At 30.7% G+C, this 27,108-nt stretch overlaps 5 protein-coding genes across 7 annotated transcripts; 2 read left to right on the top strand and 3 right to left on the bottom strand.

Annotated features, from left to right (window-relative positions):
- Window positions 1-357: 357 nt before the first annotated feature.
- Window positions 358-3,715, bottom strand: LOC114163719. Its single transcript, XM_028048014.1, has 8 exons — window positions 3,677-3,715; window positions 2,809-3,097; window positions 2,689-2,731; window positions 2,095-2,165; window positions 1,594-1,688; window positions 1,028-1,095; window positions 781-891; window positions 358-666 (listed from the first exon to the last, which is right to left on the bottom strand). Exons 1-8 carry the CDS (start codon window positions 3,713-3,715, stop codon window positions 537-539), a joined length of 846 nt encoding a protein of 281 aa, XP_027903815.1. The 3' UTR covers window positions 358-536.
- A 2,686-nt stretch (window positions 3,716-6,401) lies between these two features.
- Window positions 6,402-9,512, top strand: LOC114195850. The gene is made up of 2 exons (XM_028086266.1): window positions 6,402-6,728; window positions 8,710-9,512. The coding sequence occupies exons 1-2, from the start codon at window positions 6,653-6,655 to the stop codon at window positions 9,315-9,317; spliced, it is 684 nt and encodes a 227-aa protein (XP_027942067.1). The 5' UTR covers window positions 6,402-6,652; the 3' UTR covers window positions 9,318-9,512.
- Window positions 9,513-10,989: 1,477 nt separating this feature from the next.
- On the bottom strand, window positions 10,990-11,813 carry LOC114164430. Its single transcript, XM_028049100.1, has one exon. It carries the CDS (start codon window positions 11,570-11,572, stop codon window positions 11,237-11,239), a length of 336 nt encoding a protein of 111 aa, XP_027904901.1. The 5' UTR covers window positions 11,573-11,813; the 3' UTR covers window positions 10,990-11,236.
- A 1,511-nt stretch (window positions 11,814-13,324) lies between these two features.
- Window positions 13,325-14,991, bottom strand: LOC114162365 (ylmG homolog protein 2, chloroplastic). Of its 3 annotated transcripts, none has more exons than XM_028046228.1 (4): window positions 14,608-14,991; window positions 14,344-14,537; window positions 13,967-14,247; window positions 13,325-13,534 (listed from the first exon to the last, which is right to left on the bottom strand). In XM_028046228.1, exons 1-3 carry the CDS (start codon window positions 14,926-14,928, stop codon window positions 13,977-13,979), a joined length of 786 nt encoding a protein of 261 aa, XP_027902029.1. In that variant the 5' UTR covers window positions 14,929-14,991; the 3' UTR covers window positions 13,325-13,534; window positions 13,967-13,976. The 3 variants fall into 3 exon arrangements, with proteins under 3 accessions (XP_027902029.1, XP_027902030.1, XP_027902028.1); XM_028046229.1 differs by lacking the exon at window positions 13,325-13,534 and adding an exon at window positions 13,676-13,777; XM_028046227.1 differs by lacking the exon at window positions 13,325-13,534 and having other exon boundaries at window positions 13,718-14,247.
- Window positions 14,992-23,098: 8,107 nt separating this feature from the next.
- On the top strand, window positions 23,099-23,777 carry LOC114163718. Its single transcript, XM_028048013.1, has one exon. It carries the CDS (start codon window positions 23,151-23,153, stop codon window positions 23,775-23,777), a length of 627 nt encoding a protein of 208 aa, XP_027903814.1. The 5' UTR covers window positions 23,099-23,150.
- Window positions 23,778-27,108: the final 3,331 nt, after the last annotated feature.

The following is a 27,108-nucleotide window of genomic DNA, read 5'->3' as shown; positions in this document are numbered from 1 at the left end:
ATACACTTTTAAATAAACAAGCAGAGTAAAACAACATAGGATAGGAAATAAAGAAAATAATGTGTTTTTTTTTTGAAGAAAATAAATTCAATAGGTATTATCCAGTAGAGCACATATCGCTTAGTTCGTATTCTCATTCTACGGGTAGGACTTAAATGTTCGTTTGCACTATTTTTCTTTCAAATTTAACCACCCTTGTAATTCATAATATAAATTTTCATAGATCAACACACTTTTAACTATTAAGACTACACATTTCCGTATGTCTCGAGAAAAACCAATTAGTTAATACACACACACAACACAAGGGAGTTATACCTCATGACTAATGATCATCGCTGTAAATCACACAGAAGATAAAAAACCTCGGTCAAGTTTTAAAAAAACAGATCAATAATTTAAAATCTTTTTCATATTTTGATCCACATTATGTTATTTGTGTTTTAAGATTCTGTCTTTGGAACATTGGTTCTATATAATCTTTAGTTCTCAAGTAAGCTGACTAATACTAAAAGGCGAATAAGCATGTTAGAAATTCATAGTATTGATTCTAGTTGCTTTAATTCAGGGTCCAAACTACCTGTTTCCTCGCCTTCCGGTTCCCTGTATGAATCAGCTATAACCTTTCCCTTACTTAGCACATCTGAAGGCACAGTTTTTAAGAGGCTGAAAAATAAAGCTTGGTAAGAATCACATCTTCTCAATCATCAGTTAGGGGAAATATATGTGCAAGAGAAGGGATACTGTGGAAAGAAAAACGACAAAAACTATACAAATCACCTGTCTAGGGCGTTAAGGGCGGAATTGATTTTTGCTTTCATTGATTTGACCGAGGCTTCAGGATCCTTTCTTGTTGCATGAAGAAGCAAGGAATCAAGTTCTTCTAGTGACCTTCACAAGCAGAAATCTAACATTGGGTTTGAATTTTTCATATTGAAAGAATTTAATTATATACAGTGTATAATAGATCAGTAGCTACTCGAGACAATTAATTCAAGCAATTTTTATAGGAAATTGATTACAATACCTCAGACATTCGTCAACATCATTGAAAGCAGTTTTACCATTGCCACCGTCAGATGCATACTGTGCCACCTACAAAAAGACCGTGCCTTCTAATTAACTTTCATATCCATAAAGATAACATGATGAGAATGGCTTCAGACAGCAGAAGGAGAAATAGTTTATCCAAAGATAGATATCTGCAGTGGAATGAGCTTTGAACAACACTCATTGAAGCTGATGGTTGTTTTTTGTTTAGGCGTATTCTGAAATTTGCTTGATAACAAATGGAGACAGTAACGACCAAATAGAGTAGTTTTCGTAGCAAATAGAAGCTTGGTATCAGAATTTAAAGTTGAGGAAGTGTGTATAAAAAGGACTCGGTGTAAATATACGAATACTTCATACTATCACAAAATTGAAGCTTCATAAACCTTTCAACTGACTCAAAAGGGAGGGAGGGGCTGGGGACTCAACGGAGAATTCTAAATTTTCCTTATAAAGAGAAACGATTGGTTTCACATCTAAAAGAACAGCTAATAAGTTGAAGGAGTCATATTGGGGTTAAAAGAACAGCTAAATTTTACTTACTGCTCTTATATTTACACGAAGTGATGCTGCGGGCCCAGAACGAAGTAGAGACCGACAGAAGTCATATTGGGGTTCATCACCCTCTAATGTTTTTTCTGCAGTAGTAAAAAAAAAAACTAAATAAATTTTACATTAACTTCAAATTATGATTATTGCAAACCTTGTCATATGAACACCGACAGCAATACTAATGGCGAGGATACAAAATGTACAGGGACGACAAGACCAACCATGTATTGAGAGGAATGTATGCATTCAGGCATCAGAATTATGTCAAATTTTAGAGTCAGAAACAAAAGAACTGTATTTCATTAAATTTCCTTTTGTGAGGCGCTTATTGTTTTTAATGGCTAGACCAGCCAAAAGAGATAATCAGGAAACGTGGGAAACCTGGAAAATAGAGCAAAATACTAACTACAAGTATGGAATATGTAAATAACTTCAAATAGTTGAAATCACAGATTTTCTAATACATGGATTCTAGCACGACAAAGGCATTACCTAAGTCCTTGATCTGAAACTCCGTAAGTATGACAGCTGGTACATAAGCCTCCAGAGGATCAAGCTTTTTTCTATAACATTGCAGAACAAAATATTTTAAAATCACTCTTCTTCGTATGCACATAAACGTTGCTTTAACCATAAATTGTAATAAAAGAAAATCTAACGCAAAGAAATAGAATGGATGAACAATGCGCATTAACAATCTAAAGAATTTTTACAAGATCGACTAATCATAAGTAGTTATATTTGTCCTCTTTTCCGATAACTAAGTCAATCATTTTTCATGATTTCTGACTGGTTAATAGTATAAAACCCACTATAATTATGTAAAAATGAAACTCAAGTCAAATAACAATTAATCTAGCATAATGCAAAACATGTATAGTTGAACCATCGCAAAGCTAGCCAATACTGGAGATGTAAAACTGTGAATGTTTATCGATCTAAAGAGAATAAAACCTTGAGAAACATATGGTAAGCTAATAAAAGGAACTAATCTTCTAACTAAATTATAATTATAGGCAAAACTAACTGATATGCTTGAAGCGTAAGCGAAAAAATGATGACACGATGATCGATACTAATTCATACCTCTTAACATAATTATCGAAAGGACTTGCTAGAACAGCAGCACCTGCAACGTGAAAATGGCAATATCATGAAACGGATCCAAAGTGTGAGAATGAGTGAAACGGTGAAAGAAGTACGTACGGTGAGGAATGAGAAGGAGGTGGGAGAGGAGCAGAGAGAACGACACCGTGCGCCGCCCCTCACGCCACCTTGGGGACGACGCTGCGCACCTCACTCGCTTCGCCTTCCGAGTGGAGCACTGCAATGGCCTGTTGCTGCTAACGTGCGCAGGGGTGCCAAGTGACGCCATGCCCACACAACATAATAGTGTGGCTGGCTTGATGGTTGGCGATATCGTAACCGATTCCGTGGGTCCCACTCTTATCTTCTTAGTTGTCACTTCTCTTTCACTAACCACTCCTCTTCGTCCCTTCCCACATTTTCTTTAATTTGCTGATATATCCTTCTGGTTTTCATAATTATTCTATCCACTCGTTTTTTAAATTCCTCCTTCTTAATCACTTCTTTCTCAATCTAAAGTTAATATTTTAATAATTCGTCAATATTGATTAAAATGGACACTTTCAATTATTAGTTTAAATTTTACTATAAATATACGTATAGAGTTAAATAGTTTAAATAATAATTATATATGAATAATGTTATTTATAGATGAATAATAACATTTTAATCAATTAATATGATTTGGACATAATTATACTGTCATTTTTTTTATTTATTTATTGGTTTCAGTACAATCCTTTATTGTATGCGTGTGCAAATAGTTTTTTGCGGGTGGACAGGAAGGTGTTAAATATGGGTCTATGAAAATAAAGAAAAGTTTGTTGCAGTTCCAATGATTAAATTGTAGTTATTAACATTTACACCATACACATTTGGATTTAGAAAATGTGTATATTACACAAGAGGTTTATTGTTAGTCTTTTATATATATATTATTCATCTCTATTTAATATTTGACTTTTTACTTCGTACTTGAATTTATTACCATCTTCAGAAATATAAATGCTTCACATGCTATATTCATACATTACAAAATCCTCATTTTTTTAAATCCAAATATTTTAACAGTAAGTCCCTTAATTATATAACACTTTTCCTACATAAAATATATCTAACATAAAATAATGCAAATGAGAAATTTTAAAACTTCTAGGATGGACAAGATTTAAACTATACAAGAAGGGAAATTTTAAAATTTAAATACAAAAGTTTAGATCTACATTATATTTTAGATTAGTTCATATTTCCATGCTTCGTTTACACTTGTCATGTGTAAATTCTTACTTTTTTGTCAACTTTCACCTTCTACTAAATTTTTATTGGGTTGCATTTAGGTTACATGATAATGAGTTATATATATTTCATATATATGGGTTATGGTTATAGTCATGGTCATTGTTATGGTTATTGAGAGATTGTGATTCTATATAATTATATGACATTATTCTTATACATATAAGACCTTAGACACCACTTTTACACAAAAACCTTAAGGCAATGTTGTTATGGGTTTTTATTCTTATATAGTGTTTAACTTTGTATTTTCTATCAATGTGGGACTTTGACTCACACTTGAACTATTCCCAACACATGATTCCATTTGTTTCTTGCTTAGCTCTTTGTTGTTCACATTCCTGCCTTAATAAGCTTGATAGAACTAGTTATTGTCTATATCTATTTTTCACATAAAAAGTAAATTTTTTATTATGAAATTTATGATCACCATAATACTCTACTCTTCAAATATTTATTTATTCTATACTATTTAATTTTCCAATGAATCATGTTAGCATTTGGTGGAATATGTTTAATGCAAATTTTGTTGAGAGACGTTTAATTGTTAAAATTATTAACGCAGTTCACAACGTGCTACGTGTCAATCTATGATTTTTTTAATTTTTAAAATTTTTGCCACTTGTCAGGATTCTGGTGTCAGTGTCACGTGACAAGGTACCATCACGTGTTTGTGTTACTATCAAATGTCATTGTCTTAATTTTAATTTAGTCTTCAAAATTAAAATTAAAATTGTCATTGTTACTACCAAATGTCATTGTTTTGATTTCTATTTACTGTCATGTGGAAACTAAATTGAAATCAAGTCAATAATACTTGGTAGTGACACTGACATGTGACAATACCTTGTCATGGTACTGACAGTGCTAGATGTCACCCTTAAGACCTAACACGTGTCAACAAACAAAATTAAAAAAATTAAAAAATCAAAAGCTGATACCTACGTTAATAATTCTTTTATGAAAATAACCTAACGGAGACATTTTTTCAAAAGTTGAGACCAAATTGACATTTTTACAAACATATACCAAAGTGATACATCCGAACGAAAATGAGTACTATCTGACCAATCAAATTTTTTTATACTCGTTTGGTGTCTGATTTATGAATTATGATTTTACTTAGTAAATGAAAAGATAATGTTGACAAGAAGGTAGTCATAAGTCCTCTGAAAAAATTTGGTTATAGACTTGTACATGCGTGTAAATAAGTTAATGGTAGATTTTATTGAAAAAATATATATGTAAATCATACAATAGATATATTGTAATTTTTTTTTCATATTCTATTGAAAAGTAAAATTTCTCTTATTAAGTTCAAGATAACAATTATTGTCATATTTCAATTTAGTATAACAAAATAAAATTACATCAACAACAATTTTAATTTTAATAGTTTTATTTAAATTTTTTAATAATTAATTCAATTAAATATGCATTTAATCTTTAAAAATTATTACCATGTGTTTATTAAAAAAATAAATCAACGTTAATACGGAGAATAGATTTTTAATACTAAAATTATAATTTTTTTATACTGAAAACAAAATATATTAATAGTTATTAAACTAAAAAAAATATTTATTTTTAAAACCAGTAAACAATATATATATTTTTTTAAATAAGTTGGTTTGATCATATATTTAAAACGATATTATTATCAATAGTTATCTCCATTAAATAAATACAAGCTCGTTGAATAAACGGGGACAGTTGATGTAAAACGATCAGAACATTGCTGAATTACATTTAAAAACTCTGTTTTCTACAATTAAATCATATTTAACCACTAAAATTTATACACTATAAAATCCTAAAATATCTCAATCTCTCAACCACATACCACTAACCATAATTCATTGTGTATCAGTATAAACACACAGAGCTAATTTGTGTCAACTTTTTAAATATTTGTATTGTATTCTAAGTTAATATTTTAAATATTTATATTATAAATTAATAATTTATTTAAGCTAATTAAGTTAATATATAAAAAAAAACAATAAAAATAATAAGGAATACTTGCATGTTAGCGTTAAAAACTATAAATATAACTATTAACAGTTTTATATAAAATATTTTAAAATTACATTTTCTTATAAAAATATCAACTTACAATTATAATTTTAAATAATTATATTATAAAAGATAAAATAAAAATAAAAATTGTATAAAGAAAACAAATATTTCCTATAAATAGATATAGATATTATTACGGTTACAACTAAAATCATGGACTCATCATAACTCGAAAGAACGGAATAAAATGGACAGCTATGATCCTCTGCATTACTTAACATCTTTAAACAATATAGAATGATAATAATTTCTGTAGTCTCTTGTCCTTTTCAAACAACATAATGGATTTTAATTGCCAATTTGAACAACTAAATATAACTCACCGACAGAAAAATTATGTAATTTGAATGGCAATAACAACTTCAAATTATTTTTTTAAGGAAATTTACTTACTGTAATCTTATATTGCAGAATCGTTGAGAACTATGAATGTGAAAAAAAAAAAAGAAGAAAAAATATAAAGTTGGGAAGGACCATTCGGTTGGTGGAATTTGTTGCAGTTTATTTTGAGGTTTGAACCAGAAGGCATCAGTTCGAGGCAGACACAACGCAGATCTGTCTTGAACTTCTGTGTTCTAAAACAGCAACAATGGCAAAAACCATGACTATGTGGTATCTTTTGCTTACCCTTTCCTTCGTTTATGCTGCCACTGCTGATACTCAAAGTAAGTCCAAATCAAGTCTCTGTTTTTTCTCTATCTGCTGATTTTTGTTTCAGATTTGGAATGCTGCTGTTAGTGTCTGGGGTACTCCAAGTTTGATCTGCATTACAATCTGTTTAAGATTTTTTTTTTTTAAATATTTTGACTAAGTTTTCTTGATGCGTTCCATTGTAGCTTCTTTTCATTCTGGATTGTGTTCTTTACTTTTTAAATTTATCGAGTGTCTGTCTACAATGTCAGTGATTCTGTAAGGTGTTCTAAGAGTAGATCTCAATTGCTTAGAACTTCCGTGTATATTTTTGGTCTCTCATGGGAGATTATTTCATTTTGGCATAGAGATTGATGACATTTTGGATCTTGAACTATAACGGTAGAAAAAGGTAAATGGGACAAGAAAAATATGTTAAGAATGTGAGCTGATTCTTGATTTGGACGACCGATCATGTTTGTCTTCCTTCGTCTTTAACTAAAATTCGTTAAGAATCTTGTTTAGGTTTCCTAGTCTTGGAGTATTCCATCTTCTGTATATAATTGCAATAACCCATTTGAGGGTTACTGTTTTGGAGCTAAGACAGCCATTTCCCCAAGGTTGATTTTATTAGAATATAACTTTTTCACTATCTTTGGTGGTTCTAGTTTCAGGAAAGAAATAGAAGTTGTTGATATGACTATGAAACGATGAAATTGTAAAGTACATGACAATCAGGTGGCTTTGTTTGAAACTGGAACTTTTTATGTCTGGTAAGGAACAAACAAGGGTTTGAAAAATGATCTGCAACCAGATTTGTAGTTTCAATGTTAAGGTTTTTTGAAATGTTTGCTACCACAGTAGTTGCATTTGTCCTTGATTTCCCGCAATGTCAAAGATTGTGACAAAACTGTAACCATTACCGCAACCACTGCATAAAATCTTAGAAGCAACATGAATTGACCTCTGTAAAAAATTATGTCTTTATTATTTGAGACTCAAAATTTTCTGTCCTTCCCCTTCCATCAGCTACAGGGCTTTCGAGAAGTGATGACTGTCATTAGGATTTCATTTATATAGCCCTCAAATGGCGACCTCATTGATGTTGACGTGGACTTTAGGAATTGGGAATGTGATTTGATATTGGTTCATAGTTGAGCATGTTTAAGCAAACAAATCTCTAGCTTTTTTTACCAGCCCACTGTAAATCTGTATTTCTCAGAGATGAATTGATTGTTTAAGCCATATTTTAGTCATCTTGGAAGATATCAAAAGGGTTGGGAATGAAGTGCAGGAAGAAAGAAAAACTAAATTGTTGCTTTAAAAAATTTCCTGACTGATATTGCTCTCAGCATGGTGCCAATCACCGCAATCTGCATAATATATGTCTTAATTAAGCTTGTGTTTGCCAGATGGTAGGTTCTTCAGCGGGGGAATATATTAATATTAAGCAGTTCATAATTTATTGATTGAAGTTTTTTAGTTCTTTTTCTTTGGACTTGTCATATATTGTACGTGTTTGAGATTTCAGTTTATGTTTCACTACTTGTTTGTTTCTGTGTCAAACATGGATCAGAAAACCTGGTTTCCTAACTTTCTTACCCTTAGCTTCAGACTACATCTTCCGACATTTTCATTAATTATACATACATGACTATTTCCTCAATCCAAAGCCTCCTACTCTAAATTCCTCTTGCATTTAGTAGTATCTTCCCATAAAGAAATGTATTGAAGGTAAGAGCATAATGTATTAATCTGATAGTAATAGTGTACATATAGTAAATGCTAGCAATATATGAGTATGGCTAGCATTAAGATCCTACAAATAAATACAGTAACAAGTAATGTTTACAATCATTGATTGGAAATTACATTAATTACAATATTTAGTAATATCAAAAAGGTAACATTGGATGCACAAAGAGTCACAAATGAAGGAATCTTGTTTCTGATTTTCCTCACTTAGGTGTTCTTTAAATTCTCTTTTGTGACTCGATGAACAAAACATTGTTGCAGGCAAAGTAACTAACAATCCTGCTGACAAGTTGGTAGCTGCAATAAACGAAAACAGAACAGCTCACAAGGTATCAACCTTAACAGACAACCCGGGTCTCGCATGTATTGCTCTACAATACATTAAGGCGTACCAAGGTAATTGTGATGCTGTGGGTGGACCTGATGGGAAGAAACCTCCGGAATCTCAATTTGCAGAAGCTTTTGCTCCAAACTGTGGTGTTGAGGCATCAACTCTTGCTCCTATAACTGGTCGTTTCCTGGGGTGCCAGACCAAGTATGTACATGCACCTGAGGCATTTTCTGAGATCCTCATAAGGAACCAAAAGAGCTTGGACATACTCTACAGTAGGAACCACACTCAGCTTGGTGCTGCTGTGACAGGTACTGATGGAGGGTCTCCTTATTTCTGGTGTGTGCTGTTTAGCAGTGGCAAACCTAACCAAACCTTTACTTTGGAGGGTGGTGTGGCTAAAATAACAAAACCTGGTTGCTTTAGTGGAGCCAATGATGAGTGCAGTGGAGCCAGTGATCATTGGTCACCACTCAATGGGATGTGGGTTTTGGCCACTTCAGTTGTGCTTGCAATGGGGTTTGGTTTAGCATTATGAGCATAAATTGAGATAAATTGTATGATTTCTACATGATTTGGAGGTAAGGTAGTCTTTGTTTGTTGTATATGAAAGGCTTGGCCTCAGCTATTCTTTTTCCCCCTTGTTTGATTTGTAATTTGAGAAGAGCTTCATTTTCCCCACTTTCTTGTTTACATATAAATTTTCTGGTATTGACTCTAGCAAATTTTCTCACGTAGTACAAGTTTCTTTTTTTCCCCTTTTTGAAAAAAAAAAAAAAAAGAGATGAATTAAGCTACACAAGAGTATTTCTGTCGTTTTAATAGGATTTGGATCCTTGAGAATATATCCTAGCCCGTACATGTTAACGGGAACTCCATACAATTTTTAAGAAATATTACGAGAAAAATACTAGTAATATAATTTTAACACATTCTTTATTATTGACGACACTTTCTTATTTAATATGTAATCAGTTTAACATTTTGTAGATTACATTATTCTTTAATACCTTACAAAAGTGCATCCTTATTGGTCCTTAATAATTGCTCTCCCTACTCTGACACGCTAGTTACCAATTGATCTGCTATTAAAACAAGTTACGCCACTCAAAAATAAATTAAATATGTTACTACCTCAATTTTGACTCAAAATTAAAATTAATATTTATATATGATACATTTTCGTTCATAAATTTTAAAAATATTGAATATAGTCTTTTTAATTTAATTATGTTAACTTTTTTAGACGTGTTGAACGCGTTTCATGTTAGTATTGAAGTTGTTTACACCGTTTGACACATTATTGGTTCAATATTTGCTGAAAAATGTGTTCAAAACGTAATTGGGTTAAAAGAATTATATTCATTCATTTTTAAAGTTTAGAAACCAATATATATCAAAATTTCAGATAAGGACAAATTCAAATTTTGAGTCAAAGTTTAAGAACTAAAAACATATTTAATCCAAAAAAATGCCAAACATTATATTCTTTAAAAAATAAATACATTTTCAAAATTGTTATGTTTTATTAGTTGAAATTAATGAAAGGAGAATGCTAACCAGTGCCCTAAGAGCACTCGTTAAGGAATAATAAATGTGCTTTGATATCATCATTTTTACATTGAAAGCTGAAATAATTAAATACAGTACTTAAAATAGTATAAATGCACATAATAAATTTTATAAAGACAAAAATATCCTTTTAAATGTGTAGACAATAACTTACTGTTACAAAACAAGTTTTTGGAACTTTTAAGATCTCTACTAAAAAGAAAAAAATCAATTAAGTCTTAAATTGACACTTTAACTATTCTTTTTTGTAACAATTTTTAGATGTTTAACAGTATTTTTTTTGTTGGTTTTTCTGTTAATTTATATTTTCTTATGTTATTTTTTTTTAAGTTTTAGATGTTTAACACTATTTTTTTGTTGGTTTTTTGTTAATTTAAATTTTAACAACATTAAAATATAATTATTTTATTATTTAATTAGTTTTTAAATTTTATTTGTGAACATTAAATAAAATATTAAATACAATATTTATGGACATTTTTATCTTTTAAAAAAATAAAATTACATTAATGATTATTAGATCAAATTTTATTTAATATTATAATTATTTATGTATTTTTATAAAATTTATTATATATTAATTATTCTTAACCAATAAAGTTGGAGCACGGTTAGCAAGACCCTTAACGAAAATGATAGAATTAAACTAGTGTTATATCTTATTTAATAAGCATCTTTCGTACAATTTACCACAATCAAAATTAAAACAACGTGTTAAGCAAAATCGAAGAGTCTCTTCTTGTCAGCATTCTCCTTGCACCAAGCAAGCCTAAGCAATCACCTCTATATTAGGCATATTGTATCAGAAATGGTGGACAAAGGAAAAGAAAAGAAAAGAAAATTTTACAGAATAATTTAGAAGTTGTTACAAAATTTGCAGGAGAGTCAGAGGGAGGATTTAAGATTCAAAATAAGCAAAAGAAGAGAAAGAAGCGCAAGAATACCGCCAGAAGAACCGATAACTCTGTAAATCCAGTAACGATCAAAGGCGGCAAGGGTTCGGTCGAGAAAAGCGGATAAAGCTATGCCGAAAATGAGAAGAAGTAAGAGAAACGGCAAGAAGGCATCAACGTTGATGGGTTGGTCTTCCTCTTCCAACTCACACTCCGCTTTGCGGTCTATGTAGAGTGGAGAAGCCACAGCCAGAAGCACCAACCCTATGGCAGCCAATCTCTCATATGAAGAAAATCTGCTACCTCTTCTGCAACCTCCAACTTCCATTCACTATTCTCTCTCTCTCTCTCTCTCTCTCTCGGCCTAATTTTGTTTCTGCCGGAGAGGTAAACCATCCAAATCTCAATTTCAATGTTCATGGCAAAAAGCTTCAGCTACACTCTCCTTTTCTTTTTTCATTCAACTAGTATTAGTATTTATCTACTCTCACAGTGCTTCCATCTTTATACTATCCTAAGTTTCACGATGTTATTATATCTGTATTTTTAACGATTATATCGGACATATTTTTCACCTTTTGGATTTTGATTATTTAAAAATTTCATTATTTTAATTTTAGAGCTTTTATTTGAAAATTTAAATAAATAAAACATTATGGTGTGAAAATGTGTGTTATTTTATTTTTAAACAGTGAAGAATCTTAATATGATTGAAGATATTGCCTTGGATACCAGAAATGGTTTGTTATTGATAAAGGTCCGGTTATTACATTGTAATATTGTATGGATATGAATAGGATTCTTCCATTAATAAAGCATAATATTCGCTGCTGTGCTAAAATTTTCATGCGGAATCTGATGCCTTCTCTGTAGTGGATGAATGTCCGTGCAAGATCAATAGTAAAGAAATGCAGAAGCTTCTTCAGTGTGTGCATTACCACATCACAAATACGACCTATTCGTGTTAGACTTATAGGTCAATTAAACATTTGTTAAGAATTAAAAGTTTTATATTTCCCTATAGAAATGAGAAAATTTAACATTTTATCTAAAAAATAGTGATAAATTAATTTCTTTTAAAATTTTGAATTGAATGTGGTATCATTATCTTGTAAGCAATAATATGGTGACTCATTAATATTGTGTTTCCATATGAATCTTCTCAATAGACTCATAAATATCGATAATTAGTTTTGTTAACTTGCTATATTGAAAGTCTCCTGATATAATATAACATCTTGAACATATATTTTATCAATGTTGTGTGTCATTTTTATATGTTTTCCTAGCGTTTATTTTTTTCATATCACTCCTTATTTTATTTTCTCTTTTGTTTTGCTCTAATAGTGTGTGAAACGATTAGTTTTCCCTATAAATTTAGTGTCCCGTAGTTGCTAATTCAGAAATTTACTTTACTTCATTGTCACTTCCACTTTTAACAAGTTAGACTTGGATCCTTTATCCTTCACTTCAAACAAAGAAGAAAACAGTGAATAAGAAAGTGTCGTCACCTATGAATGATTTGAGGTGAAGGATAAAAGATAAAAATAGATTTTAGATTCTTTATTCTTCATTTCTCCATGTAAGCTTTGTAGATTTTCAACTGCATCCTTCGTTTTAATTAAGTAACTTTTTTTCTTTGGATACTCTTCTTTATATACACATGTTTTATATTGTTTTATCCTTTAACTAATTATCATAATCACCCATCTTTTACAACAGTTAATATTATTTTAATAAAAAAAAACCCTCAATTTTTTTTTTGAAGGAAGGAATACGTCCTCTATTATAACAATTATAAACGTTCTTAATTTAACTTTTTTTTTAACATAGAACTAAATCTATCTCTCAAGAAAACATAGATTGACAAGGCAGAGTACCAACTGTTTTCCAACTAGTATCAATATTATATTTCACATTAAATAAAACATGAACATTGTATAGAGGATCGTTTCTTAATGTGAAAAAAAAATAACCAAGTTAATTTCAGTGAATTGTGTAGACTTTTTAACAAGTATCAGATTCTGCGTAGTGAAGGATTTGAATGTGCACTTTTAAACATTTGACGATAAATTTTGCATATATTACAAGCATTCAGACACACACTACAAGATCTTGTGGTTGGCAAATTATTTAATTTTTCCCTTTTCGGTAAAAAGGCATTTTCTATGAAAAAGTGCTATCACGATGCTTCATAAAGTCAGTCGAGACTGAAGCAATGAATTGGGATGATACGGTCACAATAAAATATAATCCTTTCCATTCCTGAGGATGTCTCTTTTATGTTTAACTGAAAAAATGCAAAAAAAGCTATCATGCTTTTTAAAGTAAATGAAAGTTTAAATAAATGAATTAGATAGCACCATTTGTTGTGAACCATATATAATGCAGTTCCCTTACTTAATAACCTTAGGTTTATGAATATGAAATATATGTTGCAGGATGTATTAATTATCTTATGACAGAAGTGATAGACCAAATCATAATCAGGTACGCTTTTGAGAAGAATTACCTTGGGATTAATGTGTGTGTACTGAAAAAATAAAACAAAACAAATTGTGACTGTGATAGCTTGATCTTTCCACAGCAAAGTTCATAACTCTACAATCTTTGGAACCATAAGCTGGAAAATTGAGTTGCCTAGAACTAGCATAATTGGATGGAATTATGAATAGCAATTTATATGAATTGATAAACAGTGATAGGCACAAATAAAGTGTACCTAGCATGTTCTATTTAGCAGCACCAGGTGTCCTTGACTTGTTCCCTAGAAGCCGTCTCATCCATTTCTTCTGTGATGAAGTAGTAACATTAGAAGGTTGTAATGGTGGTGCAAGACCTTGTTGGGATCGCTCTGTGGGTGGGAGCTCAGCAGGAAGTGCAGCAGCAGTGCTAGTAAATGCATTTAGGACCAAAAATGCTAGAATGGGAGAGAGATCAAGTGTTCCTCCCAGAGGGGGAATAAGTCCACGGAATATGTTCAGGTATGGGTCACATATGGTGCTGAATCAAACAATAATCACTTTATTTAACACTTCAAAATCATTCAAACCAAATCAGATGTTATGTTATATATACTAACAAAGGAGGGTAACTCACCTGAGGGGACTAACGATTGAAGGAGGAGTGTTGGGAAACCATGTCAAAACAAGCCTAACAATGAGCAATGTGTTGTAAATGTTCAAGAAATTCAGAACCCCATTAGCCACAACCAACCCTGCCACCGAATCCCCAGGTAAAACAGCAGCAAAATTATGATTACCCACCAATCTCACGCTATCCTGTTTCCGAATCTGAACCCAAACACAACATTATTTTCGCCACATAAATACTAGCAAAAAGAGGAAAGTTTTTTAGAAGTACCTGGACGCATAGGGTGTGAAATTGGGAGGGGAGAGAGATGATTTTGTTGAGGAAGGGGTTCTGAGAAGCGAGGGAGTGGAGAAGGGTGAGAAAATGGTCGGCGGCGGCGGTGAATGATGTGTGGAGTTGCGGCGGAGAGAGGAAAGTGGCGAAGTTGGAATTGGGGAGCGTGAGAAAGGGAAGTGCAAAGGGTATTTGAGCATTTCCCCAACAATGGGAAACCTTCTTCTGTGTCTTCTCTATCTCCGTGGAGGAGTCATTAGTGTTGTTGGCACCCATTTTCGTTGGGTTCAGCTCAGGAGAGGAAACTCCAACCTGCATCTGTTTTATCTTACAACAGCCTCTGGAGCACAAATAGGATAACCTTATCGGCTTTCTCCATTTCCTTCTAAAATTTATTTGTCTCAGTTCTTAACTATTTCTTCTGAAATTATTAGTTTTTTTTTTTTTTATCATAACCTTATTTAAACCATGTAAAAAATTATTTGTTTTACTGAAATTATTACCTTCAAATTTGTTTTCGTTTTCGGTACAAATTATCACATCTTGTAGCAAAACTATTGATTGATACAAGTTTAGGATAATTGAGTAATATATTCTTTTTCTTTTTTTTCTCCGAAGTATTATTTTTTTTTTCTTTAAATCTTTCAAATCCATATCACTCTTAACATTCCAAACAAAAACTTCTCACTTATTTCAAATTATTTTTTTAATGTGTTTTATTTATTATTTGACATTTACGCTCTATTCGCATTGAACGATTAGAGCGCAGATTTAAGATGATAGAATTGAAAAATAAATGTGTTGACATGTACAAATTTACAAGAGAGGATATGCATAGATGGGAAGGATTGATTACTTTTTCCATCTTACTAAAATAGTGCAGATTTGAAGAGATGAATCATAATTTACACAAATATCCTCCTAATACTCCTAAATTATATATATATATATATATATATATATATATATATATATATATATATATATTAGTATAATAAAATAATAATAAAATAATATATATTTATAGTAATTAATAATATATAGTTATTAATAATAACAATAATAAATAATGTATATGTATAGTAATTAAATATAATAAAAATAATATTAATAATTATTATTATTATTATTGATAATAGTTTTAAATAATAGTAATTATTATGAAAATAATAATAATAATTTAATGTAATTTACTTTTTAATAATTTTTTTATTAAAATTTATTAAATAATAGTTTTTAAAATTTAATATTTTTAACTAATCTAAAAATTATTATATATATTTTTCTATCAAGGACATTTTAGTAATTTTAAAATTTTGTCTATTATAACTTTTTATTTTATCTATCAATCATTCAAATCACTCACTAACTATCATAAAATTTATTTTCAAATCCATTTACTTTACCCTCTAAATCCACTCAAAGAAACACACATCTTCATCCATACAAATCCATACAAATCTATACAAATTCATCTTCACACTCTCCCTCAAATCCATCCTCCATATGAACAAAGCCTTAGGGTGTGTTTATATCACTTGTGAAGATATTGATTTGATGGAAAGGAAAATAATGTATTTGAATGGATTAGAGGGTGAACTTTGTGTTGTTGTTCATTTGAAGGGATTTAGAGGTGAAATTGATTTGATTTAAGAGTAAAATTTATGAAAGTTGATGAATAATTTGATTAATTTGATAAATTAAATATTAACTTTAATAGAAAAAAATAAGATTACCAAATTGTCCTTGATTTTAAGAGTAATATAAAATTATAAATTAAATTTGTTTTAGAAAAAATATTTAAATTAATATATTAAAATAACACATTTTAATAAAAAAATACTTATAAAAATATTACAATAATAAAATTTAGAATTAATAATTACTTTTTCAACTTTATTTGTTTATAACAATAATCAAACATCTTTATTATTGAGAATAAATTTCTATGGAAACGTTCATGTAACATCCCTATTTTTAATTAAAATATATTATTTATTTTAAATAAAACATTTAGAAAATATTCTATTTTTACTAACGTTTTGTATTTTATTATGATGTAGTTTAAGCATTAAAAATATTATTTTAATAGGTGTGTGTGAAAAAAAATATATATATATGAAGAATTTTCTAAAAGAGAAAAAAAAATAATAATATAGAAAAAAAAAGAAAAAAGAAGAAGAAGAAGAAGAAGAAGAAGATAAGATTATAAGAAAAGATAAGAAGAAAAGAAATAAGAAGATAAGAAGAAAAGATAAGAAGAAGAAAAAAAAAATTTTAAAAAAAATAAAAAGAAGATAAGATGAAGAGATAAGCATTATCTCTTTATTAATGTAAGTAATGATAGTTTTGAAAGAAAAATCTAAATAAGCACATGGCTTGCTTATATATATATATATATATATATATATATATATATATATATATATATATATATATATATATATATATATATATGAATGTTACGTAAAGGGAGGTGAGAAAGTGAGAAAGAAAGAAAGAAAGAAAGAAAGGAAGAAAGAGAAAGAAAGGAGAGAGAGAAAGAGAAAGAGAAAGAAGAGAGGGAAAGAGAAAAATAGGAAAGAAAATTTAGAGCAAAGATTCAAAGAGATCCTGGTCTTCTACAACTATTATTAGTGTGCTCTTCAATCAATAAGGTAAGGGGGAGTGAGGTTAAGCTCTTATATATTAATCTTGATAAGCTCATGGGTTTTATATTAATCTTTCATTTATTTTGACTCATATATTATTCTATTTACTTTCATTTATTATCCTCTTATATTTATTTTATTTAATCTCCAATTATATATTGATCCTATTTATTTATTTATTTTATTTTATTTATCTTCAGTTACGCACTGGTCCTATTTATTTATTTTATTTTATTTACCTCCAGTTACGCACTGGTCCTATTTATTTACTTTATTTTATTTGCCTCCAGTTACGCACTGGTCCTATTTATTTATTTATTTTATTTTATTTACCTCCAGTTACGCACTGGTCCTATTTATTTATTTTATTTTATTTATCTCCAGTTACGCACTGGTCCTATTTATTTATTTTATTTTATTTACCTCCAGTTACGCACTGGTCCTATTTATTTATTTTATTTTATTTACCTCCAGTTACGCACTGGTCCTATTTATTTACTTTATTTTATTTACCTCCAGTTACGCACTGGTCCTATTTATTTATTTATTTTATTTTATTTACATCCAGTTACGCACTGGTCCTATTTATTTATTTTATTTTATTTACCTCCAGTTACGCACTGGTCCTATTTATTTATTTTATTTTTATCTTCAGTTATGCACTGGTCCTGTTTATTTATTTCAATTAATATATCTCAAGTTATGCACTGGTCCCGTTTAATTTATATTTTTATATTTAATTATAATGTTCTAATCCTTATCTAATTATTTAAAGTTCTTGCTTTGATTCTTATTTTATCATTATTTTATAATTAAAAATAAAAATAAATGTGAAGTGAAAGTAAATATTATTTTATTTAGTGAGCTTGGATAGAAGAAAATTGCATATCCATTTTATCGTTGTTTTATATTCTTTGTATATTGTTTATACAATGACATGAATTGATAGTCATCACATTTAATGACCTTTGAAAATATCCAAGAGTATGTCAGTTAAGTAAGAGTTAAGTCTGGTTTCAATAAGTTGAGATTAAACCAGTGTCAAAGTGTTTGTATTTGGGAAGTCACAGTTTGGTACACTGCGGGATGAAAGGCAGGGACCATGGTGGGGTCTAAGGAAGTTTTACCAAGTAGGTGAATATCTGGATAGTTCAGAATAGCGCCCTGGACTAGGATATTCATAGGCCAAACTTGGGACTATCCGATACCTGCTCGGCATCGCCAAGGTTAGGTAGTGAGTATATATCTCTTTTGTGAGCCGATGAATGGCTAATATTCTCGAGAAAGAAATAATTATGATTGTACCAATATTTTATGAGAAATACTCAACTACCTAATCACTTCCCAAAGTAACTTTTGATGTTCAGATTGGATCATCAGAAGTGGAATATGGATCCATATGTCTGGTAAAACAAGATCAAGTTTTGTGGTTGTAGGTCCAAATCTAGGCCCCCGGTGTCTGTATTGTTTGTTGAGTTTATTAAGATTGATATTTAAGGCTTATAAAGACCTCACTCCTTTCATATTTTTCTTTCATATGTACCTGTTGCATGAACAGAAGATGAACCTGCTCAGTGAGAGTTATTCGGGATATTGTTGGTGGATCTTCTGAAGATTAACTCATGGATAATTTCTATTAATATCTTTAGGAGATATTAAAAATATAGATAAATCTTCTATTTTGATGTAAGACTCTTAATATTATACAAATATATACTTTTGTAATATTTCATGAACAATTACAGAGATGTAAACCATATATATGAATATGATGTTATGTTATTATTAATGTTCTCTCAAGAATAATCTTATAAAAAAAAATTAATTCCATATCTTTTTATCAGATAATAATTATTTAGTATAATAGTCGGGGTGTCACATTGAGTGGTATCAGAGCAGTTCCTTCTGTCAAGACCTTGGGTATGGTGTCTTCCATGTTTGTAGTCTCTACTAGTAAGTAGAGGTGCAAGTTGTTTGTTTATACATTTTTCTTGTAAAAGAGAAATGCAAGATAAGTAGACTAATAAAAGTAAGTAATAACAACAATTAATACTTGTAGTAAGGATAAGTTTTAACAATAGTTAAAAAAAAAAATCTAAAGAAAACTAAGGAAATTGTTCATTCTTTCAGGAAAAGATGGATAACGGACCAAACATTACCAATGAGTTGTTGGAAAGAATGACAATTGTCCTGGAAAATATGAGCCAAAAACAAAATGTTGAACCCATGGAAAATCAAGGATTAGAAACCTTTCGCAGGAATAATCCACAAAAATTTAAAGGGGGATTTAATCCTGAAGGTGCTCAGTCATGGATAGCAGAAATTGAGAAAATTTTCATCGCAATGACGTGTGCAGATGCAAATAGAGTCACATTTGCTACATTTATGCTCGTTGAAGAAGCTGAAAACTGATGGAGATTTACAAAACAACAATTGGAGGATGAAGGGAGACAAATTACTTGGGAAACCTTCAAACAAAAGTTTCTGGAAAAATATTTTCCAGAGGATCTTCGAAGGAGGAAAGAAGTTGAATTCCTTAATCTTCGTCAAGGAATCATGTCTGTAGGAGAATATGCAGCAAAGTTTGACGAGCTGTCAAAGTTTTGTCCTTACTTTCATGATAGAGTTGATGAACGTTCCCGTTGTTCTAAGTTTGAAAGTGGACTGAGACCTGATATTAAACAAGCAGTTGGTTATTTAGAGATTTCTTCCTTTCCCACTCTTGTAAACCGTTGTAGGATTTTTGAGGATGATACTAAGGCAAGACAAACTCAATGGAGGCAAGGAGGGCCTTTGAGGCACAAAAGAAATGATTTTAATAATAAGAAACCCTACCAACGTCCATCTCATACTTCGTGGAATTCTTCAGGACAAAGACATTCCTCTGCTGCCAATAATTCAGGCGCAACCCACCCTATCAAATGTTTCCACTGTGGAGGACCTCATCTGTCAAGAAACTGCGCCACAAGGACTGTAACTTGCTTCAATTGTGGGAAATTGGGTCATTATCGTAATGAATGCAAAGAGTTAATTAAGGAGCAAGGAAGTGGGGGAAGCAGCAACAGAGGAAATAATCAACTTGGAAGACCAAAGACAACCGGGAGAGTCTTCACGATGAATGGTACTGAAGCTGTTCAATCTGAAGATCTAATCCAAGGTAAATGCATCATAAATGGTCACCTCGTTAATGTACTATATGATTCAGGTGCTACTCATTCTTTCATATCACATGAATGTGTCAAACATTTAAAGTTACATGTCTCTTTATTACCATATGATTTAACTGTGTCTACTCCTACCAATGTTCCAGTCACGACTTCACTTGCATGTACAAATTGCAATATTTCTATAGGGAATAGAAAATTTTCTGTAAATCTTATATGTCTACCCTTGTCTCATTTGGATATTGTTCTTGGAATGGACTGGTTATCTTCCAACCATGTTCTCCTAAACTGTCACGATAAGACTTTAATTTTTGAATCACACATAGGTGAAGTTTTTGACTCAAAAGAATTAAAAGAGAGTACTACCAACCACAATGAAATCCCAAAAGGATCTCAAGTATACATGATCTTAACTTCTTTAAAAGTCAAGGAAATTCCAGACATTAATAAGTTTCCTGTTGTTTGTGAGTATCTTGATGTTTTCCCTGAAGATGTTCCTGGGTTACCTCCACAAAGAGAAATAGAATTCACTATAGACTTGGTACTAGGATCAAGACCTGTGTCTATAGCCCCTTATAGGATGTCACCTCTAGAGTTAGCAAAATTGAAAAAACAAATAGAAGAATTGTTGGATAAACAATTCATCAGACCTAGTGTTTCTCCCTGGGGTGCGCCAGTATTGTTAGTCAAGAAAAAGGATGGCACTATGAGGTTGTGTGTGGATTATCGTCAGCTTAACAAAATCACCATTAAGAACAAATACCCTCTACCAAGGATTGATGATTTGATGGATCAATTGAGAGGTGCTGTGGTATATTCCAAAATTGACTTAAAATCTGGTTATCATCAGATTCGAGTCAAGGCGGAAGATATTCAAAAGACAGCTTTTAGGACAAGATACGGTCATTATGAGTACTTGGTAATGCCTTTTGATGTGACCAATGCTCCTGCCATTTTCATGGATTATATGAACCGTATTTTTCATGAATTTTTGGATAAATTTGTGGTTGTTTTCATTGACGACATTTTAATTTATTCCAAAAATCATGAAGAACATGAGAGAAATTTGAGGATTGTGTTACAAATTCTAAGAGAAAGACAATTGTATGGAAAATGGTCAAAGTGTGAATTCTGGTTGAGAGAAGTTCAATTTTTGGGTCATGTGATATCACAAAATGGCATTGCAGTTGACCCCTCAAAGGTTCAAGCGGTATTGCTTTGGGAACAACCAAAGAATATCACGGAAATACGTAGTTTCTTAGGATTAGCAGGCTACTATAGAAAATTCATTGAAGGATTTTCTAAATTAGCATTGTCTTTGACTAAGTTAACACGTAAGGGACAACCTTTCGAATGGAATGAAGCATGTGAGTTTAGTTTTCAAGAGTTGAAGAAAAAATTAACATTTGCACCTGTTTTAATCCTTCCTGACCCTACAAAAAATTTTGAGGTATATTGTGATGCATGCGGACAAGGATTAGGATGTGTGTTGATGCAAGAAAGAAAAGTTGCAGCTTATGCTTCACGACAACTCAAGCAACATGAGCTTAATTATCCTACACATGATTTGGAATTAGCTGCAGTGGTGTTTGCATTGAAAATATGGAGACATTACTTGTATGGGGCAAGGTTTGAAGTTTTTAGTGACCATAAAAGTTTGAAGTACCTTTTTGATCAGAAAGAACTAAATATGAGACAACGTAGATGGATGGAATTTCTTAAGGATTATGACTTTGAGCTGCAATATCACCCTGGGAAAGTAAATGTTGTTGCTGATGCTTTAAGTCGAAAGTCTATACATGCATCCATGATGATGGTGAAAGAATTGGATTTGATAGAATCATTCAGAGACTTGAACTTAGCTGTAAAACTTAGACCCAATAGCATATACTTAGGAATGTTAAAAATATCAAGTGAATTTTTAGAAGAAATAAAGAGAGCTCAAGAAAGAGATCAATTTTTGCAAGAAAAATTGATAGCAAAAGTTGAAGGAAAGGAATCTGAATTCCACAAAGATTCAAATGGAATCATCAAGTTTAGAGATAGAATTTGCATACCTGTAAAAGAAGAGTTGAGAAAGTTGATAATGGAGGAAGCTCATAAGAGTAGCTTAAGTATTCATCCGGGTACTACAAAGATGTATCAAGACTTAAAGAAAATGTTTTGGTGGTCTGGGATGAAGAAAGAAGTGGTGGAGTTTGTTGCACGTTGTCTAGTGTGTCAGAAAACAAAAGTTGAACATAGAAAGCCTTATGGGGAACTACAATCCTTAGATGTACCGGAATGGAAATGGGAAAGCATATCCATGGATTTTGTGACAGGTTTACCAAAGACTGTGTCTGGTCATGATGCAATTTGGGTCATTGTGGATAGGTTAACAAAATCTGCTCACTTTTTACCTATTAACATTAGATTTTCCTTAGAAAAGTTAGCTCATTTGTACATAAAAGAAATTATCAAGCTGCATGGAGTACCCTCTAGTATAATTTCTGATAGAGACCCTCGTTTTACATCTAGATTTTGGGATAGCTTACAAAAAGCCTTGGGAACAAAAGTTAGGCTTAGTTCAGCTTATCACCCTCAAACTGATGGACAATCAGAAAGGACTATCCAATCTTTAGAGGACTTGTTGAGAGCCTGTGTTTTAGAACAAACTGAAAGTTGGGAGAAATTTCTACCACTTATAGAGTTCACTTATAACAACAGTTTCCACTCAAGCATAGGAATGGCTCCATATGAGGCTCTATATGGGAGAAGGTGTAGAACCCCGTTGTGTTGGTATGAGAATGGAAATTCCTTAGTTTTGGGTCCAGAGGTAATTCAACAAGCAACTGAGAAGATTAAAATGATCAGGGAAAAGATGAAAACTTCTCAAGATAGGCAGAAAAGTTACTATGATAAACGAAGGAAACCCCTTGAGTTTGAAGAAGGAGATCATGTTTTCTTGAAAGTTACACCTGTAACTGGGGTTGGTAGAGCTATCAAATCTAGGAAACTTACACCCAAATTCATAGGTCCTTATCAAATCCTTAAAAGAATTGGTTCTGTCGCATACCAAATTGCTTTACCTCCAAACCTTTCAAAACTTCATAATGTTTTTCATGTGTCTCAACTTCGTAAATATATTCATGACCCTTTTCATGTGATAGAACCTGATATAGTACAAATACGAGAAAACCTTACTTATGATGTGCTTCCTGTAAGGATTGGAGATCGAAGGATTAAACAACTTCGAGGAAAGGACATACCTTTGGTAAAGGTATTGTGGAATCAACAAGATGAAGGTGATGCAACTTGGAAATTAGAAAGTAATATGAGAGAGATGTATCCCCATCTTTTTACAACAACGTGAATTTCGGGGACGAAATTCCTAAAAGGAGGGGAGAAATGTAACATCCCTATTTTTAATAAAATATATTATTTATTTTAAATAAAACATTTAGAAAATATTCTATTTTTACTAACGTTTTGTATTTTATTATGATGTAGTTTAAGCATTAAAAATATTATTTTAATAGGTGTGTGTGAAAAAAAAAATATATATGAAGAATTTTCTAAAAGAGAAAAAAAAAATAATAATAATATAGAAAAAAAAAGAAAAAAGAAGAAGAAGAAGAAGAAGAAGAAGAAGATAAGATTATGAGAAAAGATAAGAAGAAAAGAAATAAGAAGATAAGAAGAAAAGATAAGAAGAAGAAAAAAAAATTTAAAAAAAAATAAAAAGAAGATAAGATGAAGAGATAAGCATTATCTCTTTATTAATGTAAGTAATGATAGTTTTGAAAGAAAAATCTAAATAAGCACATGACTTGCTTATATATATATATACATATGAATGTTACGTAAAGGGAGGTGAGAAAGTGAGAAAGAAAGAAAGAAAGAAAGAAAGGAAGGAAGGAAGGAAGAAAGAGTAAGAAAGGAGAGAGAGAAAGAGAAAGAGAAAGAAGAGAGGGAAAGAGAAAAATAGGAAAGAAAATTTAGAGCAAAGATTCAAAGAGATCCTGATCTTCTACAACTATTATTAGTGTGCTCTTCAATCAATAAGGTAAGGGGGAGTGAGGTTAAGCTCTTAGATATTAATCTTGATAAGCTCATGGGTTTTATATTAATCTTTTATTTATTTTGACTCATATATTATTCTATTTACTTTCATTTATTATCCTCTTATATTTATTTTATTTAATCTCCAATTATATATTGATCCTATTTATTTATTTTATTTTATTTATCTCCAGTTACGCACTGGTCCTATTTATTTATTTTATTTTATTTACCTCCAGTTACGCACTGGTCCTATTTATTTACTTTATTTTATTTGCCTCCAGTTACGCACTGGTCCTATTTATTTATTTATTTTATTTTATTTACCTCCAGTTACGCACTGGTCCTATTTATTTATTTTATTTTATTTATCTCCAGTTACGCACTGGTCCTATTTATTTATTTTATTTTATTTACCTCCAGTTACGCACTGGTCCTATTTATTTATTTTATTTTATTTACCTCCAGTTACGCACTGGTCCTATTTATTTACTTTATTTTATTTACCTCCAGTTACGCACTGGTCCTATTTATTTATTTATTTTATTTTATTTACATCCAGTTACGCACTGGTCCTATTTATTTATTTTATTTTATTTACCTCCAGTTACGCACTGGTCCTATTTATTTATTTTATTTTTATCTTCAGTTATGCACTGGTCCTGTTTATTTATTTCAATTAATATATCTCAAGTTATGCACTGGTCCCGTTTAATTTATATTTTTATATTTAATTATAATGTTCTAATCCTTATCTAATTATTTAAAGTTCTTGCTTTGATTCTTATTTTATCATTATTTTATAATTAAAAATAAAAATAAATGTGAAGTGAAAGTAAATATTATTTTATTTAGTGAGCTTGGATAGAAGAAAATTGCATATCCATTTTATCGTTGTTTTATATTCTTTGTATATTGTTTATACAATGACATGAATTGATAGTCATCACATTTAATGACCTTTGAAAATATCCAAGAGTATGTCAGTTAAGTAAGAGTTAAGTCTGGTTTCAATAAGTTGAGATTAAACCAGTGTCAAAGTGTTTGTATTTGGGAAGTCACAGTTTGGTACACTGCGGGATGAAAGGCAGGGACCATGGTGGGGTCTAAGGAAGTTTTACCAAGTAGGTGAATATCTGGATAGTTCAGAATAGCGCCCTGGACTAGGATATTCATAGGCCAAACTTGGGACTATCCGATACCTGCTCGGCATCGCCAAGGTTAGGTAGTGAGTATATATCTCTTTTGTGAGCCGATGAATGGCTAATATTCTCGAGAAAGAAATAATTATGATTGTACCAATATTTTATGAGAAATACTCAACTACCTAATCACTTCCCAAAGTAACTTTTGATGTTCAGATTGGATCATCAGAAGTGGAATATGGATCCATATGTCTGGTAAAACAAGATCAAGTTTTGTGGTTGTAGGTCCAAATCTAGGCCCCCGGTGTCTGTATTGTTTGTTGAGTTTATTAAGATTGATATTTAAGGCTTATAAAGACCTCACTCCTTTCATATTTTTCTTTCATATGTACCTGTTGCATGAACAGAAGATGAACCTGCTCAGTGAGAGTTATTCGGGATATTGTTGGTGGATCTTCTGAAGATTAACTCATGGATAATTTCTATTAATATCTTTAGGAGATATTAAAAATATAGATAAATCTTCTATTTTGATGTAAGACTCTTAATATTATACAAATATATACTTTTGTAATATTTCATGAACAATTACAGAGATGTAAACCATATATATGAATATGATGTTATGTTATTATTAATGTTCTCTCAAGAATAATCTTATAAAAAAATTAATTCCATATCTTTTTATCAGATAATAATTATTTAGTATAATAGTCGGGGTGTCACAGTTCACATCAATTAATTTCAATTAAAAAAATAAAATGTTAACGGAGGACATAATTGTAATATGATCAATATTACCTTAAAATTTTCTCACAAGAGAGAGATGGGAAAATAAAGGAATATCCTTTTTTCTTCCTTTTCCTTCTCTCTCAAATCCATTGAAGTGAACAACTGAATCACCTCTCATCCGCTTGAATAGTAATCACCCTCAAGTGAAGAGATCCTTAGCTACTAACACCCTTCAAATATTCTTATCTATGTGTTAGACCTATCGCCTATCGATCCAATTGATATTTTTAGTATCTCAAAATTGATATTGGGTCCATCAAACTAATTGGCATTCAACGTAAAACTACAGTTATCAATCAATGTCAACATTTTATCAATCATATCCTTCAATATTAGGTTTATTAACCTAATTAACATTGAGTCTAACACTACATGTCTCCTTAATCTTAAAATTATATAATGACAGATCTTGACCAAAATTATTGGGGAAGTCAAAATAATATACTTAAAATTTATATATTTAACATTATTGTCACTAATTCAATAAAAATGAATAGATAATTTAGTATAACTATAATTATAAAAGAAACTATACATATCTGAATGATTGTCCATTGTTTTTTCATATTGTTAGACTTATCAAATAATTCAATCATAATTAAGAATTTTAACTATATTTTTTTCCAATATAAATAACCATATTATCTACAAAATATTCATTTTTCATTTTACTAATGTGCACATGTCGATTTGAAAGTCATCACA

Source organism: Vigna unguiculata, chromosome 9 (assembly GCF_004118075.2).
Source record: "Vigna unguiculata cultivar IT97K-499-35 chromosome 9, ASM411807v1, whole genome shotgun sequence".
In the NCBI taxonomy this organism is placed as follows: Eukaryota; Viridiplantae; Streptophyta; class Magnoliopsida; order Fabales; family Fabaceae; genus Vigna; species Vigna unguiculata.
Note: the sequence above shows the minus strand (reverse complement) of the source record. Positions and strands in the feature narration are given on the sequence as shown.

Bases quoted from the DNA above. Each gene is read 5' to 3' on its own strand.
- LOC114163719 (XM_028048014.1), bottom strand. From the start codon at position 3,715: ATGAATATAGCATGTGAAGCATTTATATTTCTGAAGATG. The intron at 2,732-2,808 runs GTACGTACTTCT...TTCACGTTGCAG, and splicing joins CCTCCTTCTCATTCCTCACC to GTGCTGCTGTTCTAGCAAGT. The intron at 667-780 runs GTGATTTGTATA...TTTATTTTTCAG, and splicing joins GCCCTTAACGCCCTAGACAG to CCTCTTAAAAACTGTGCCTT.
- LOC114195850 (XM_028086266.1), top strand. From the start codon at position 6,653: ATGGCAAAAACCATGACTATGTGGTATCTTTTGCTTACCCTTTCCTTC. The intron at 6,729-8,709 runs GTAAGTCCAAAT...ACATTGTTGCAG, and splicing joins TGCCACTGCTGATACTCAAA to GCAAAGTAACTAACAATCCT.
- LOC114164430 (XM_028049100.1), bottom strand. From the start codon at position 11,572: ATGGAAGTTGGAGGTTGCAGAAGAGGTAGCAGATTTTCTTCATATGAG.
- LOC114162365 (XM_028046228.1), bottom strand. From the start codon at position 14,928: ATGCAGGTTGGAGTTTCCTCTCCTGAGCTGAACCCAACGAAAATGGGT. The intron at 14,538-14,607 runs GTACTTCTAAAA...GTTTGGGTTCAG, and splicing joins TTCACACCCTATGCGTCCAG to ATTCGGAAACAGGATAGCGT. The intron at 14,248-14,343 runs GTGAGTTACCCT...TGTTTGATTCAG, and splicing joins TCAATCGTTAGTCCCCTCAG to CACCATATGTGACCCATACC.
- LOC114163718 (XM_028048013.1), top strand. From the start codon at position 23,151: ATGGCTCCATATGAGGCTCTATATGGGAGAAGGTGTAGAACCCCGTTG.